The sequence below is a fragment of the Pseudorca crassidens genome, chromosome 5 (assembly GCF_039906515.1).
Source record: "Pseudorca crassidens isolate mPseCra1 chromosome 5, mPseCra1.hap1, whole genome shotgun sequence".
Lineage (NCBI taxonomy): Eukaryota > Metazoa > Chordata > Mammalia > Artiodactyla > Delphinidae > Pseudorca > Pseudorca crassidens.
Genome location: NC_090300.1, coordinates 51,305,605 through 51,319,975, shown reverse-complemented (window position 1 = coordinate 51,319,975; position 14,371 = coordinate 51,305,605). Strand labels below are relative to the sequence as shown.

The window sequence follows — 14,371 nt, the reverse complement described above, 5'->3', positions numbered from 1 at the left end:
GATTAATATGTTTGATGAGTTCTAGTTTCACCAAGAGACAAGCTGTTTGGAATGGTTATTTTATTTTGTGTTGACTTTATGCAAATACCAGTTTGAAAATAATGAGTTTCTTCTTTTTAAACTTTAGTATTGCGTATTTTTTTTTCAAACACAGATTCGAGAGAACAATGTAATAATCATCCTTTTGGCCTCTTTTCACATTTTTGCTTTTTTAAATAATTAGAAATGGGTTTCAGTTAAATTTAGTTTAACTGAATTAAATTCAGTTCCCACTAATTTAGAAAAACATAGAGGTATAATTTCCCATGTTTATTAAGGGAGAACAAAAGTAGATGTAGATGTTTTTAACTGATTTCCATAAATTATGAGAAAGTCCTCATCATTATTCTAGATTTGAGCATCTGTAGCCTGTTAGGCTGAGTTTATTGAAGAGTTGGTAGAGTTGTAATGTTTCCAAGTCTATAATGAATCTGGTAGTACATTCAGTATAGAGGTTTTTATTAAACTCATATTCCCTATTGCCATTGTATTTGTTACAAATATTACTTACTTTAAGGTTTCCTTGTGAAATTTAGCTTGAAAGGCCTGAAAAACTTGATTAGGCCTCCCTTTTAATTTTTATTTATTTATTTATTAATCTTTTTAATTTTTAAGGTTTCATGGGTTTCCATTTACCCCAAATTGAAAATGTTCAGTCTTTCATTTTCTGATATTTTATTTGGAGGGAGCCCTAATATAATTACAGAACTAAGTTGAACGGTAATGACTTCTGGTTTGCAACCTTGTCTTCCCTAATTATCTGGCCTTTATCTCCCCCCTCCCCCCCCCCACCTCCTTGACCAACACATTGGAAATTCTTAGACTTGAATTTGGCAGCAAGTTGCATTATTTTTTTTTATTATGTATTTTATCAGAGTATATGATTGAACGACCGGAGCCAGAATTCCAGGACCTAAACGAAAAGGCACGAGCACTTAAACAAATTCTCAGTAAGATCCCAGATGAGATCAATGACAGAGTGAGGTTTCTGCAGACAATCAAGTAAGCAATTTTTTGTTTGGTTCTTATTTTTTTTAAGTACTTCAAAGGAACCACTCATTCTTTATGTTTTACTTTGGTATGATATTAAATTGAAATTAAAAAATTGAAAATTTTAATTGCTGCATTTTTATTATTAACTTCTAAACTGTGCCTTTGGCTTCTGAGTACAGTAACATTTTTTTAGAATGTTTAAAAACAGTGAAATGTGCATAAAACTGGAATGCAGTTTGAACTTCGTGAGAAATGGAAAAATGTAAATGTCAGATTAAAGTGAAGAGAGGAGTTGGATAAATTATAGATTGATAACAGAGGATACCAATATTGGTTTTTATTTCAGAAATGGTACAAGTCATTAGCATAATAATGTATGTACCCTTAGTGATAAATAGCACTTTCTAATGTTGACCAAATGGTGAACCTCCAAAAATCCTTGCCTTTGGGATGTAGGTTAAAAAAGGCTGAGAACTGTGTGAGGCCAGGAGGCTGGTTGATGGGCAGCAGCAAAAAGGGTCATTCTCAAGCAGGGGCACGAGTGCCTCAACCCAGGGGCACTCTCCTCGGGGGTGAGAGGGCGGAGGAATGAGGGGGAAGCTCCAAGCATAATTTCTAGGTAAGTATTTTCAAACTAAAGAGTCAGATAATTTTCTTCAGCCTCAATGGGTAGAAGACAGAGAAAGCCGGGAATAACTGTAGTGGCACTATCAATGCAACCTTTTGGTGAAACCACAGGTAGAAATTGCTAGAAAGGAAGAACTTAGCACAGATCTTTTTCTGGAAGAAGCTGCATCATACATTGTATCTTTAAAAAGCTGAAAGAGGCTGCCTTGGAATAAATATTAGCATACTTCTCAGGGGAAGAGTATTCCGTGTAATTCACATTGCAAAATTCTATTTTAGCTATTTGGCCACCTATTTTGAGTGGGTTAGAGGGAGGAGTATGACCCATTTTAGAAAATAACGGTGATAGGTGCCAACCCAGCTATCAAGGAGTGACCCTCTTCTTTTTGGTCCTCTAATTGAAGATCAGAAAGTACAAAAGACTTCATTGACTAGCCATGTCACAGGGGATAAACCCTAAGGTAAATATTTTACCTTTATTGGAAAGCCCCAACTTTCTTTAACAGTTTTTAATACAGCTTTTTATTTTCAGTTTGGTATAAAGTGAACACGTTTGGCCCATAAAAGGATAAATTATCAGTGATCTCAAACACAGCTGTTTAAACACTTAGTTCTAAAATTTTCAAATAATTTAAGGTTTAATTTATTTTGGTGATCACATGCTACATTTCTATAACTTGGTTTGAACCTAAGCAGACTGACTCCAGGGACTTCTCTGCTGCTTCCCAATTATAGATTCATAACGTTGATCTAATCTGGTGATTGAAGAAAAGAATGTTTCTGCTGTTTGGAAGAGGTGGGGTAAAGGACATCCTATCTAGGGTGTCAATAGGAAAGAGGCAGAATGGTGTTGTTGTAGTTGAAGCTCGGATAGAGATGGTAGGTTCGGAGCCCTCATCTTGCTACTTTGATACTCTCTTTCCATCTTAGGAAGTCCTGGAGGCATCTCTGCTAAACCCAGTGTGGCTCTAAAGAGATACCGTTTGAAAACCAATTTATTAATAGCCACCTTTTGATCAAAAGGGAGTTGAGGTCAAGAGCCTAAGAGTCTTGTCCTTAGTCATTGACAAGGGCTGAATTGGGGTCTTGTCTCTCATTTATGGGGCAGTAGTAATATTTCATTTCTGTTTCCTGGAGTGTACTCAGCCAACTGAATTAAGATTATTGGCAATTAAAATTTATTTCATATCCATTTTAGGAGGGATAATTTGCCATGGAAAGTTTGTTGATAATGTGTATTGTTTCTGAGACTGAAATTCAACCATGTGTGTATTAGCATGGATGGCTAAGGTATAATTATTTGCATCACTGATATATATTGATAACTTTTGACATATATTGTTAGCAGTGTTAATTGTTTGACAAATTAGTGGATAAAATTGCACAAAAATATAAAATGGTTTATCCTTCAAGCACAACATATTGTACAGTTATTATTTTTCTTTAAAATATTTTACTTTCTCATATTTAAGGTGGATATCCTCTTCTTTCAAAATATTTTAACAATATTTTTCAATAAGCATGGATCAAATACCTACTATACCAAGTACTGTACAATATGTTATAGGAGGAAGGATTCCTGTCAGCTAACAAATATCCATATATTTTTGTATATATCAGCAGACTTAGGTTTGACTCCCCATTCCAGCGTATTGCTGTGTGACCTTGGATAATTTGCTTAGCTTCTGTGATTCTAGTTTCTGCCTGTGAAGATGAGGGTAATAGTTGTGAGAATTGAAATGATATACATGGTACCTAGCACAGAACCTAGCATACACTCACAGCACCTAAAGCATTGTGAAATAAGATTTTTTTTCCCTCTCTCTATGAAGTTGATTAGGAAAAATGATCCAGCAAACAAATTATTTTAAAAGTACTTTTGATTAATGAATGTGTTTGACTACATTTGAGCTTATGCAAATATTTTATAAAATTCATTCTTAGGATACATTCCAATTAATGGATGACTAGTGGAAACTGGTGATTTAATAGTCCAGAAAGCTATGCATTTATCTGTTTACTCTTTTTTTTTTTTTCTTTTTTGCTGTATGCGGGCCTTTCACTGTTGTGGCCTCTCCCGTTGTGGTGCACAGGCTCCGGACGCACAGGCTCAGCAGCCATGGCTCACGGGTCTAGCCGTTCCATGGCATGTGGGATCTTCCCGACCGGGTCACAAACCCGTGTCCACTGCATCGGCAGGCGGACTCTCAACCACTGTGCCACCAGGGAAGCCCCTGTTTACTCTTTATAATCTACATTTGCATATTCAGAGGTGAAAATTTACCAGTGTTTGGTTTTGATGCTGGCCTCAAAATAGCTTTTCCAGAGGTGTCCAGTCTAGACCAAACTAAACATACAGTGTAGGAATTTCCTTCCTTTAGAGTGTTTGTATAAACATAATTATACAAATTTGGTGGATACAGTTAGAAGCTTTACTATTCCATGCAGTTTTTTTAATAAGATGTATTATGTTTCTTCTGATGCCTGTGGTCCTCTCTTTCAGCGTATATGTTCCCCAGAGTTGCCCCCTTAACCCCTTTAGCAACCTGCAAGTTGCTAAAATTCCTTTCTATTTACACATACTATATGTACTGTATCACAGAATCCGTTAACTCCAAACTGCATATAATTGCATTATAATTATTTTACCCTCAGGTTTTCCCCAGTTCTTTATTTTGTTTAATTGTCTGAAGTATTTTGTGTGTGTGTGCCGGTATTTTCTCTTATAGGAGACAAACCCTCTGGTAGTTACTAAAATAATTTAGCTTCCCTCGTGCAAACCTTAGTGCCATAAATGAAAATGCTGTTCCATGTACATACAGATGACATAATATTTGACATAAATTGCTGCAGATTGTTTTAGAAAAGGCCAGGCCTAGGGATAAACAGCCTTGGTCTTTATAAAGCTCCGTGGCAAATAGTGGATCAAGGATTAGCTCTAGGTTCTGGGTTTCCAAGCAGTGGTTTCCAAACCTGGTTCATCAGCAGAATCACCTGGGGAGATTTTTTTCCCTTTTCTTTTCAAGTACATACAGACTCCCAATATTCATTAAAGTACACAAGAAGGTATGGTTGTGTATAAACAGCTGTCTGATCACTATAATTTTCTTTGTTGTATCCCTTTTGAATAAGGTTATTGTGGGTTTGAAGAATCTTCCATATTCAGAGATTTGACATTTTTTATTTGTTGAAACTAATTTTTCTCACATAATGGGATGGTCATATGACACCATTTTATTAAGCAGTAGGGGGCTTACGCCCATCACAGCAATACAGAAGGATTCAACTTTCTCAAAAACATAAATGAAAGGAATAGTTAATGTAACTTAAAATTGTTATTACTAGAGGCCAAAAAACAAAAAAGAGTGGACAGATGTAATTATGTAAATTCATTATCCTGTTTGAATATCTAATGTTTTAATGTTTCAGCCTGATGCCAATATTTGAAATACAAGAGGAAATAGTTATTGAAATATTTAATAAAAATATCATTACTACTTCAGAATAGGCTAAAATACTTTTTTATACCAAAATTCTGTATATTTGTAATTTTTAGAATTTCCATATGCTTATTTACTAGAAATAAGCTGTGAAACACACATACACACAAAAATCTGGACACGGAGCCTTTTGTTTTCTTTAAATAGTATAGCTGAAATGTTTTAGGTGTGAAATAACTGAAATCTTAGATTTGTGACTAAAAAGTAGGTAATAAAAGGTTATGTTTGGGGTGGTCTAGGTTGATGTTTTACTAATTCATATCTTCACACTTGCATTGCATTTGAACAGTAAAAGTTTTTGTAGCAATTAACAGCTAAGAATGGATGTGAAAAAGAGAAGGTTTGCCTTAGAGACTGAGAGGCTATTTGAGAATGCAGAATTATAGTAAGTTCAGTTTGCCAAAATATTACTATGAAGTTAGAACATGGAAATTGAAAAGGCCATAGATACAAAAGATAAGAAGACTTTTTAGAAAATGGTACATGGATAGGAAGAGTAGTCAAGTCAGATGAGAATTATTGATTTCTTCTCTCTTTCTTTAGAAAGGGGAGAAAAGTGCTGATACATATATACTCAAAGGATGATTGCTGAAAAGGTTAAGGTAGAAGAGTATTCTGATATTGTCTCCCAGAAATTTAAATATATTTTCTGAAGGAAATAGTGTCAGCAAAAGTTTGGAAGAGAATAGATGTGTCTTAAGAGAGAAGAGCTACATCTAAGGAGGAAATATTTTAAACATCAGAACTATGTTTGAAACTATGTTTCAAAACTACATCAGGTCTGTAATTTGGTGTTTTAAGTACAGAAATGAGTTACATGTAATAGCAAAATTTCATATAATTGTTCATGAAATAGCAAAAGTGGATGATATGGTTGCTTGAATTCACCTACATGAGCCAGAAAAAGGAAGAATTGTAACCGGAAAAGGTGAGAGGCAGAGGTGTTTTCTTATAAATTTGAGTGCGTAATGCTGAATGAAATATTACTGATTTGGGAAAGCTGATGTTAGTTGTGCAGTGTTTTGTCAGCAGTGCAAGAGTAGCTGGGATCACAGGAGGGTACAGGCCAAAACCCTCATTCAACTAGCCAGTCAAGTATTTGTGCTTGATGCAGTGTTCATATGGTAGTTAACAGTGCAGTGATTCTTTAAAAAAATGTAGACTTCTTTCAAATGAAACTGATTTTAAGAAGATTCTTTTTTCCTCACCCAACAGGGATATAGCTAGCGCAATAAAAGAACTTCTTGATACAGTGAACAGTGTCTTCAAGAAATATCAATACCAGAACCGCAGGGTAAGTTTAGTAGAAGCCTTGCAAGCTGCCGCCCTAGATATTGGTTTACACTTAGTCATTTTACTGAATTAAATAATAAGACTGTTGAATTATTGGAAATGGTTTTGTATCATTAATGACTGGGTTTGTCCTTGCATTTAAATATACTGTTACATATATTTAAGTAAATACTCCTAAAAATGCTTATCTGTAATATAAGGTACGTTCGTATTCTGTGTAATCTCCTGTCTTTAACTTTGGCTTTTATGTTAACTTCTCTTTTTTTATTTAGTATTTTTTAAAATTATTTTTGATGTCTGCAGGCACTTGAACACCAAAAGAAAGAATTTGTAAAGTACTCCAAAAGTTTCAGTGATACTCTGAAAACCTATTTTAAAGATGGCAAGTAAGTATTGTCATTTATCATCCTTTTCTTTTAAGAATTAGAAAATTATGTGGTTTTATATGATACTAAAATCATATAAATTAAACCCTTTTACTATATTATTAATACTTACACCAACTTACTAAGATAGACTGTTAAAAATAGAAAGGGAATGGTTGATAATCCAGCCATGACTCTAGTCTGGAGCAGGAGTTGCAGACTTTTTCTGAAAAGGGCCAGATGGCAGATATTTTGACTTGGTGGGCTTGTTGCAGCTGCAGCACTTCACCTCTGCTTTTGTAGTGCAGAAGCAGCTGTAGACAGTGTGGAAACAAGTGGTATTTTTGTGGCTGTGTTCTAACAAAACCTTACTTATAGACACTGAATTATATAATTCAGCTGTCACATCATAATATTTTGATTTTTAAAAAAATTTTTACTCTTTCAAATGTAAAGTATTCCTAGCTCGCAGACCATACAGTGAGTGAGATTTGACTTACTGGCCTACTTTACCAACCCCTGAAGCAGTGATTCTCAAACTTTAATAGCCTCAGAATCACCTGGAGGAGGGCTTGTTAAAGACAGATTGTTTTTGGGTTCCACCCAGAGTTTCTGATTCTGTAGGTCTAGGGTGGGCCCAAGAATTTACATTTCTGAGAAATTTCCAGATGTCATGGATCCTGCAGGTCTGTTAAGAACTGCTGCACTATTGTTAAAATAGTGGTTCTCAATCCTGTTTGCACATTACAGTCACTTGGGTTCAGTGTTTTAAAATCCCAGTGCCTTGGCCCTACCTTCAGAGATTCTGACTCCATTGGCTTGGAATGGGGTCAGGGTTCAGGTGTGTTTTTGTAAAAGTGCTTCACGTGTTTTTAAAATGCTGTAAACGGTTGTGATCCACTGTCCTGGAATAGGGAGGGCTTTCTATAAGACAGGAAGTATATACTAAAAAGGTAAATATGACATTATTTTAAAATTTACATACATTTGGCTGTAGAACATTCTAGAAAGCCAAGTAATCTTATGTGATTTATGTATAATACACATGTACATATAATGTATAAACTGATGCAGAGGCTATGTCTTCTGCAGCTTCATACCTTACAGACAATTCTTTGTACCTCAAGTAGAGTTTTGTGGACAAGACCAATTTCCTACAGTGCTTGAAGCAGAAGAATAAGTGGTGATTATTTCAGCTCTAATTGGCAGGGACCTCTAACATCCTATCCCACCATTGACATTTTAAGATCCCAATATCCATGTCAAACTATTACAATATTACTGTAGTAATATTAAAAAATAATAAAAATACATTAGAATGGTATATTGATTTTCATAATTATTTTAAATAGTTCAAACAGGTTGAAATATTTACATTTTATTCTAACTTAAAGATATTGAGCTAAATATTATTAATGGTTTTGTGTTGTTTCATACTACTATTCAGGTTGCCTAGGGGAAATGTACCTTGTTGACTTAGTTTAATGAGCTAGCAGGTGTGTTCTGAAAATAAACTTACAACTATTTTTCCTTGGTCTCCCCTGCTAAGCCCAAATAACCAAAAAACACATTAAAAGAATAATTTGCATTAAGAAAATTATTTATGATACTGATTAATTGAGAACTATCGTGGAATAAGCACACTGAAAGGTATAAATTCATTTGGAACATAATTTTCATTAATCTGAAATTACTCACTCTCATTCCTGTTTGTATGTTAGAATCACTTGGGTTCAGTTTTTAAAACTCCTGGTGCCTTGGTGCCATAGTTATTTTTAACAGTTTAAACAGGCATATGGATTATTCAAGCTCTCTACTACTTTTTCTCCAGCAGCTTGTTTAAATTACCATTATTTGCGTATGAATAATGTGCCACAACTTTTGTCCCTGTTTCCTCAAAATTGAAAATTATTAATAGAGCCTGATGTTTGAGCCATTTTTCAGTAGGAGGATGAATTTGCATTGATTCATCTAATTCTTCCTAGTCCCCCTTTTTTGAGGAATGTTTAGGATGAAGATACAGTCAGCCCTTAGTATCTGCAGGTTCCACATCCCTGGATTCAACCAATTATGGATTGAAAATATTTGGGGAAAAAAATTCCAGAAAGTTCCATAGCATTTATATTGTATTTACAGCTATTTACATTACATTTACATTGTATTAGGTATTACAGGTTAGAATCTAGAGGTGATTTAAAGTGTACTGGAGGGTGTGCATAGGTTATGTGCAAATACTACACCATTTTATGTAAGGGTATTGAGCATCCACAGTTGTTGGTACCTGAGAGGGGTCCTGGAACCAGTCCCTCTTGGATACCAAGGGACAACTGTACAAGCTTAGCTTTGCTACTGAGAAACTGATAAGGCCACGCAAGGGGACTAGGGCGTCACCTCTGTGCTCCAGGTCATATGAAAATGGACTGATAGGAAATATGGTGCAGCATTAAGTAATTTTTTAAGAACATATTTTTATATATTGTGGACTCATAAATATTGAAACCATATGATTATTTTCTTTTAAAAGTATATTCTAAAAGTAAAATCCTCTTTTTTTTTTTTGAAAGAAGGTAAGAGATTGGGATGAATCAGATTCAAAATAATGAGCTTTTTCTTAAGTATTTATCATGCCCATTGATATACAGATTTTGAGACTGAGTATAATGTTTTAGCAGATGTTTTTTTGGTAACTTCTGTGAAACTGCAGCTGGAGACTATGTTTGAATCCTCTTCTTTGGCCAGTTATTTTTTTGACCTATAAGTGAACTCTGGTTGTTGAGGTGCCACCCATTATTAGCAGCCCACCAACACCTTATTGCCAGCCAGAACCACTAGGGGGCAGTAATTCCTAGATAGTTTCAAATGATGCAGGACCCTTCAGTTCCAAGCTGGGATAAAATTTGTGATACTCAGTACTATCTTGCCTTTTTTTTTTTTCCTAAATTGATTTTATTGCTACTGCTAGTAGGGCATTTTAAGTATAAAATATTTTTAAAGGATGATTTTTGGGGGGATAAAATTAATTGTTTTTTTTTTTTTTTGAAACAGGGCAATAAATGTGTTCATAAGTGCCAACCGACTAATTCATCAAACCAACTTGATACTTCAGACCTTCAAAACTGTGGCCTGAAAGTTGTATATGTTAAGAGATGTACTTCTCAGTGGCAGTATTGGACTGCCTTTATCTGTAAATTTAAAAGTTTGACTGTATAAATTATCAGTCCCTCCTGAAGGGATCTAATAATCCAGGATGTTGAATGGGATTATTGCCATCTTACACCATATTTTTGTAAAATGTAGCTTAATCATAATCTCACACTGAAGATTTTGCATCACTTTTGCTATTATCATTCTTTTAAGAATTATAAGCCAAAAGAATTTACGCCTTAATGTGTCATTATATAACATTCCTTAAAAGAATTGTAAATATTGGTGTTTGTTTCTGACATTTTAACTTGAAAGCGATATGCTGCAAGATAATGTATTTAACAATATTTGGTGGCAAATATTCAATAAATAGTTTACATCTGTTAAACATTTCTTTACTTGAAAAAATGCATATATATATGTGAATATATATATGATCAAAAGACCAAGACGACTTGGTGTAATGTGTAAAGAACTTCTAACGGGAGCTTATTAGCAGTTTATCAGATAATAAAGCAACAAGAATTCCTATTTTTTTTGTCCTTAATCACTCTGGGCAAAAAGTAGTTAATGGAGATATTTTTGTTAGTTATTATATTTGAGGTACTGAGTATTTTTCCAGCCTTTGTTTTAAGAGACTTATGAGAAGGAGATAGCAGTTTATAGTGTCTTCACACTGTACTGCCACTTTTGAACTCTACAGTGTAAGATTGAGTATTTCTGGTTTGCTGGGCCCTAATAAGCTTTGCGCCTTTTTTCCATAAATAGCCACAACTAAGTTGACACTATACCAATGCTAGTTGGTTTGAAATTGTCAAGAGTGTTAATAATATTATATACACTCTTGAAATATGGACAGTTTTGTTTTACCATAGAGAAGTTTTAAGGAAATCATGTATCAAGTATTCAGGTTAAGTGATTTCATTTTTCAATTATAAAATAAAGGAAAAAATCAGAATTTATCTTTTATAAAGATTTTAAATGTTAAACTAAATTTCTGTTGGCAATATAAATTTTTTTGCTATGATGCAATTTAGTTATTTTTTAAAATTCTTTCTCCCATTTTAAAAAACAGACTTTTAAAGAATTACTCTCATTAGCAACATAAAACAAAATCGTCCTGTTAGATGTAAACAGGAAATATGTGGAGGGAAGCAAAAAAAACAATAGACAATTGGATGAAATCTCATAATTTATGGACATTTTACTGAACTGATTTTTTTCTTCAGAGATGCATAGCTAGTAAAACACAAAGAATTAGCGATTTTAATACTGTTTGGTTTTGGCATAAGCTATTTTTCACTCTTGGAAGTAGAAGGATGGGTATTTGCAAAATAGACCTGTGAATATATGAAGAAAAAAATATACTGTTTTTCTTTTTTTTGAGCAGCAGACCTTTCTAAGATAAACAAGTACTGTCTTTCTTCCTCTTGTCTTTACCTCCTTAAGAGACCTCATCAGTTACCAGCCATGCCCCAACTCATCTGTTTTTATAAGTCTTGTGTCTTTTTATTCTACTATGCAATATATCTGGCTTCTATTTTCATGAAATTTACCTCCAAAAAGGAGGTTTATTCTCAGGATAATTCAGTTTCTTACATGATCCTAGTGGGTTTGTGTTTTGGGGTCAAGGAGGAAAGGACCAGTGTGGCCGCAGTCATATACAACTCCAGAGAATAGAAAGGTGGCTACCAAGCAAAGGAAGAGAGGAGACATTTGTTGAGCACCTCTGTGTCAAGCATTATTCTAGATACATTAATTTAATTCTCTTAACACTCTGTGATTTAGCCATCTGCCTTACAGTTGAGGAAACTGGCTAAGAGAGCTTAGGTTACAAAGCTGGTAATTGCTGGAGCCAGGATTTGAATTCAACATTTGTCTCCAGACTCCATGCTCTTTCCACTGAACTGTACTTCATCCATTGTCGAAAATGCACCACTTAGAATACTAATTCCCTAACACCAAGCTGACATAGCTGTCCCTGGTCCACGGGGAAATGAGAAAAATTAGGATAATGTGATGTCTTTTTCATAAATCTAAATTTATTCATTTTAAAGGACCATTCTTTTATTTAACATCATTGCTATGCTTGGGATGTTTAATATGCCCTCTCCTCACACTTTTTTAAAACAAAGTGATATAATTGTAGATGGTGGTAGTATGGGGTTTTTTCATGATTGCATTGTAATAACCTTGTTTGGCAAAACATGAGGTTAGTAACCCAATGTCAGGCCTTCCTAATTGTTTTTCTAACTTTTTATATGGAAATAATTTCAAGGGATTTCAAATTTACCAGATATTGGCAAGAGTAAGAATAGTGCAAAGAACATCAACACATCTTTTATTCAGATTGACCTATTGTTAAGATTTTACCATTTTTATTTTATCATTTGTTGATTTGCTTACCTTCCCTTAATCTCCTTTACCCTGGGTCATTTCCATGGCTGCCTTTGTTTTTTATGGTGTTGAGCTGTTTTTGAAAAATACAGTCTTCTGTCTCCTCCCCTATCCTCCGTTTAATAATAGAATGTTCCTCATTTTGGGTTTCCTCACGATTAGATTCAGGCTATGCATTCTTGGTCAGAATAACTACACGGTGTCCCATCTTCTCCTCACTGTTAATTTTGGTCAGCTGGTCAAGGTGTCGTTCAGTTTCTCCAATGTATAGTGACTTTTTTTTTCTATTTTTTTGCCATACGCGGGCCTCTCACTGTCGTGGCCTCTCCCGTTGCGGAGCACAGGCTCCAGACGCGCAGGCTCAGCAGCCATGGCTCACGGGCCCAGCCGCTCCGCGGCATGTGGGATCTTCCCAGACCAGGGCACGAACCCGTGTCCCTTGCATCGGCAGGCGGACTCTCAACCACTGCGCCACCAGGGAAGCCCTAGTGACTGTTTTTTACCTTACACCTGATAAGCAATCTGTGGAAGGCTCTTTTTAAGTCCATGCTTAACATCAACATTTTCCCCCCAATATTTAGCATCCATTGATGATTCTTGCTTATTCTGTCTTTACTTTGACAGTTACAAAATGGTGATTTTCCAACTCCAGCATTTCTTCTTACGTACCAGTTGACACAGCGTTCTCTGTAAGCCTGAACCCTCCTTTCTCTCCCATCCTTCCATTCATTAGTCCATATCTGTCCACATGAATTTTTATAGTTACTGTTGTTTTGGACTCCTGTTTTTCTATTTTTTTCAATGGCTTATAATTCATTACTTACTTTGGTACTTAAAATGGTCTGAGATTTGACCATTTAGGAGTACCTTCCATTTCAATCTTGTTTCTATGTCCTTGTGGCTTCCACTACCTTTTTTTTTTTAAAGGACATTATCTTAAATATGTCCCAGGATCTGGAATCAGCAGTTTCTCCAAGGAACTCTGGGGAATGATAACAGATATATAGATTTGCTGGCTGCTGTGTAGGCTCATTGCTACTACGTGTCATTGCTACTGGGTGTCGTTTTGCTTCTAGGCCTATTCAGACAGAACTAGAAAATGTGTATATACAGACATATACACACGGATATGCATGTACACATACATTTTACATGTCATAGGCACATGATGTTTGATTTCAGAATCATGAGTACACACTAGTACCTCCAATTGCAGTCTGTCCTCATAGGGTTCTTTCTTGCTTTCCCCATTCCGTGTTTCTGTGTCCCTTCTTCCTCAGAATCCTGGCTCCCTGAAAAATCAATTCATTCACTTGTTCAGTCCTACAGTACATCTGAAACAGTCTTAGAATTTCTTTTGCCCTATCTCTATTAAAAGCACACTTAAAAGACTACAGGACTGTTTGCAGTTCTTTCCCTGTCTGTACCCTGCCCAAGACTAAGAATGTGTAATTACATTTTGTGTTCATGAATTACTTGGATTAATTCTTTTTTGTCCTTCACTGTGATTGTTATTTATTTGAAATAAATTGGGTTCATTTGTTTCAGTTTTCTTCCAAGTTTAAGGTTCCTTCCCCCTGCCCATCCCCACACACTTCCCATCCTTGTAAATTTAATTTTATTCATTTAAAAATACATAGAACATTAACATGCTTCTAAACATCAGAACTATACCAAAAAGTACACTAGAGAAGTGACACTCTTACCACTTCTGCCCCATTCCCCACCCTGCCAGTTAAGTATCCAACTCCACTGTTTTTTGGTGTTTATCTTCTGTGTTTCTTTTGGTGAAGAAAAGTAATGACAAATGTGTTTTCTCATTCCCCCCCCTTCATTCTTACACAAAAGGTAGCATTCATGTAGGGAAACCAACCCTCTCAGTTTGCCTAGGACTGTGAAGTTTCTTGGGACACAGAATTTTTAGTGCTAAAACTGGGAGAGTCGGACAAACTGGGAGGGTTGGTCCCTCTATATACATGCCTTGTTTTTAAAAAAAAACTTTCTATTTTAAAT

The 14,371-nt window shown here is 35.2% G+C and overlaps 1 protein-coding gene across 2 annotated transcripts in view; it reads left to right on the top strand.

Annotated features, from left to right (window-relative positions):
• PDCD10 (programmed cell death 10) overlaps positions 1-10,349 on the top strand; it is a 39,553-nt gene extending 29,204 nt beyond the window's left edge. For both annotated transcript variants that reach the window (XM_067737964.1, XM_067737965.1), the window contains 4 exons: positions 915-1,041; positions 6,375-6,453; positions 6,756-6,838; positions 9,863-10,349. In XM_067737964.1, the coding sequence (XP_067594065.1) occupies positions 915-1,041; positions 6,375-6,453; positions 6,756-6,838; positions 9,863-9,944 (371 nt within the window). In that variant the 3' untranslated portion in view covers positions 9,945-10,349. The remainder of the gene's footprint in view (positions 1-914; positions 1,042-6,374; positions 6,454-6,755; positions 6,839-9,862) is intronic.
• The last annotated feature ends 4,022 nt before the right edge of the window (positions 10,350-14,371 follow it).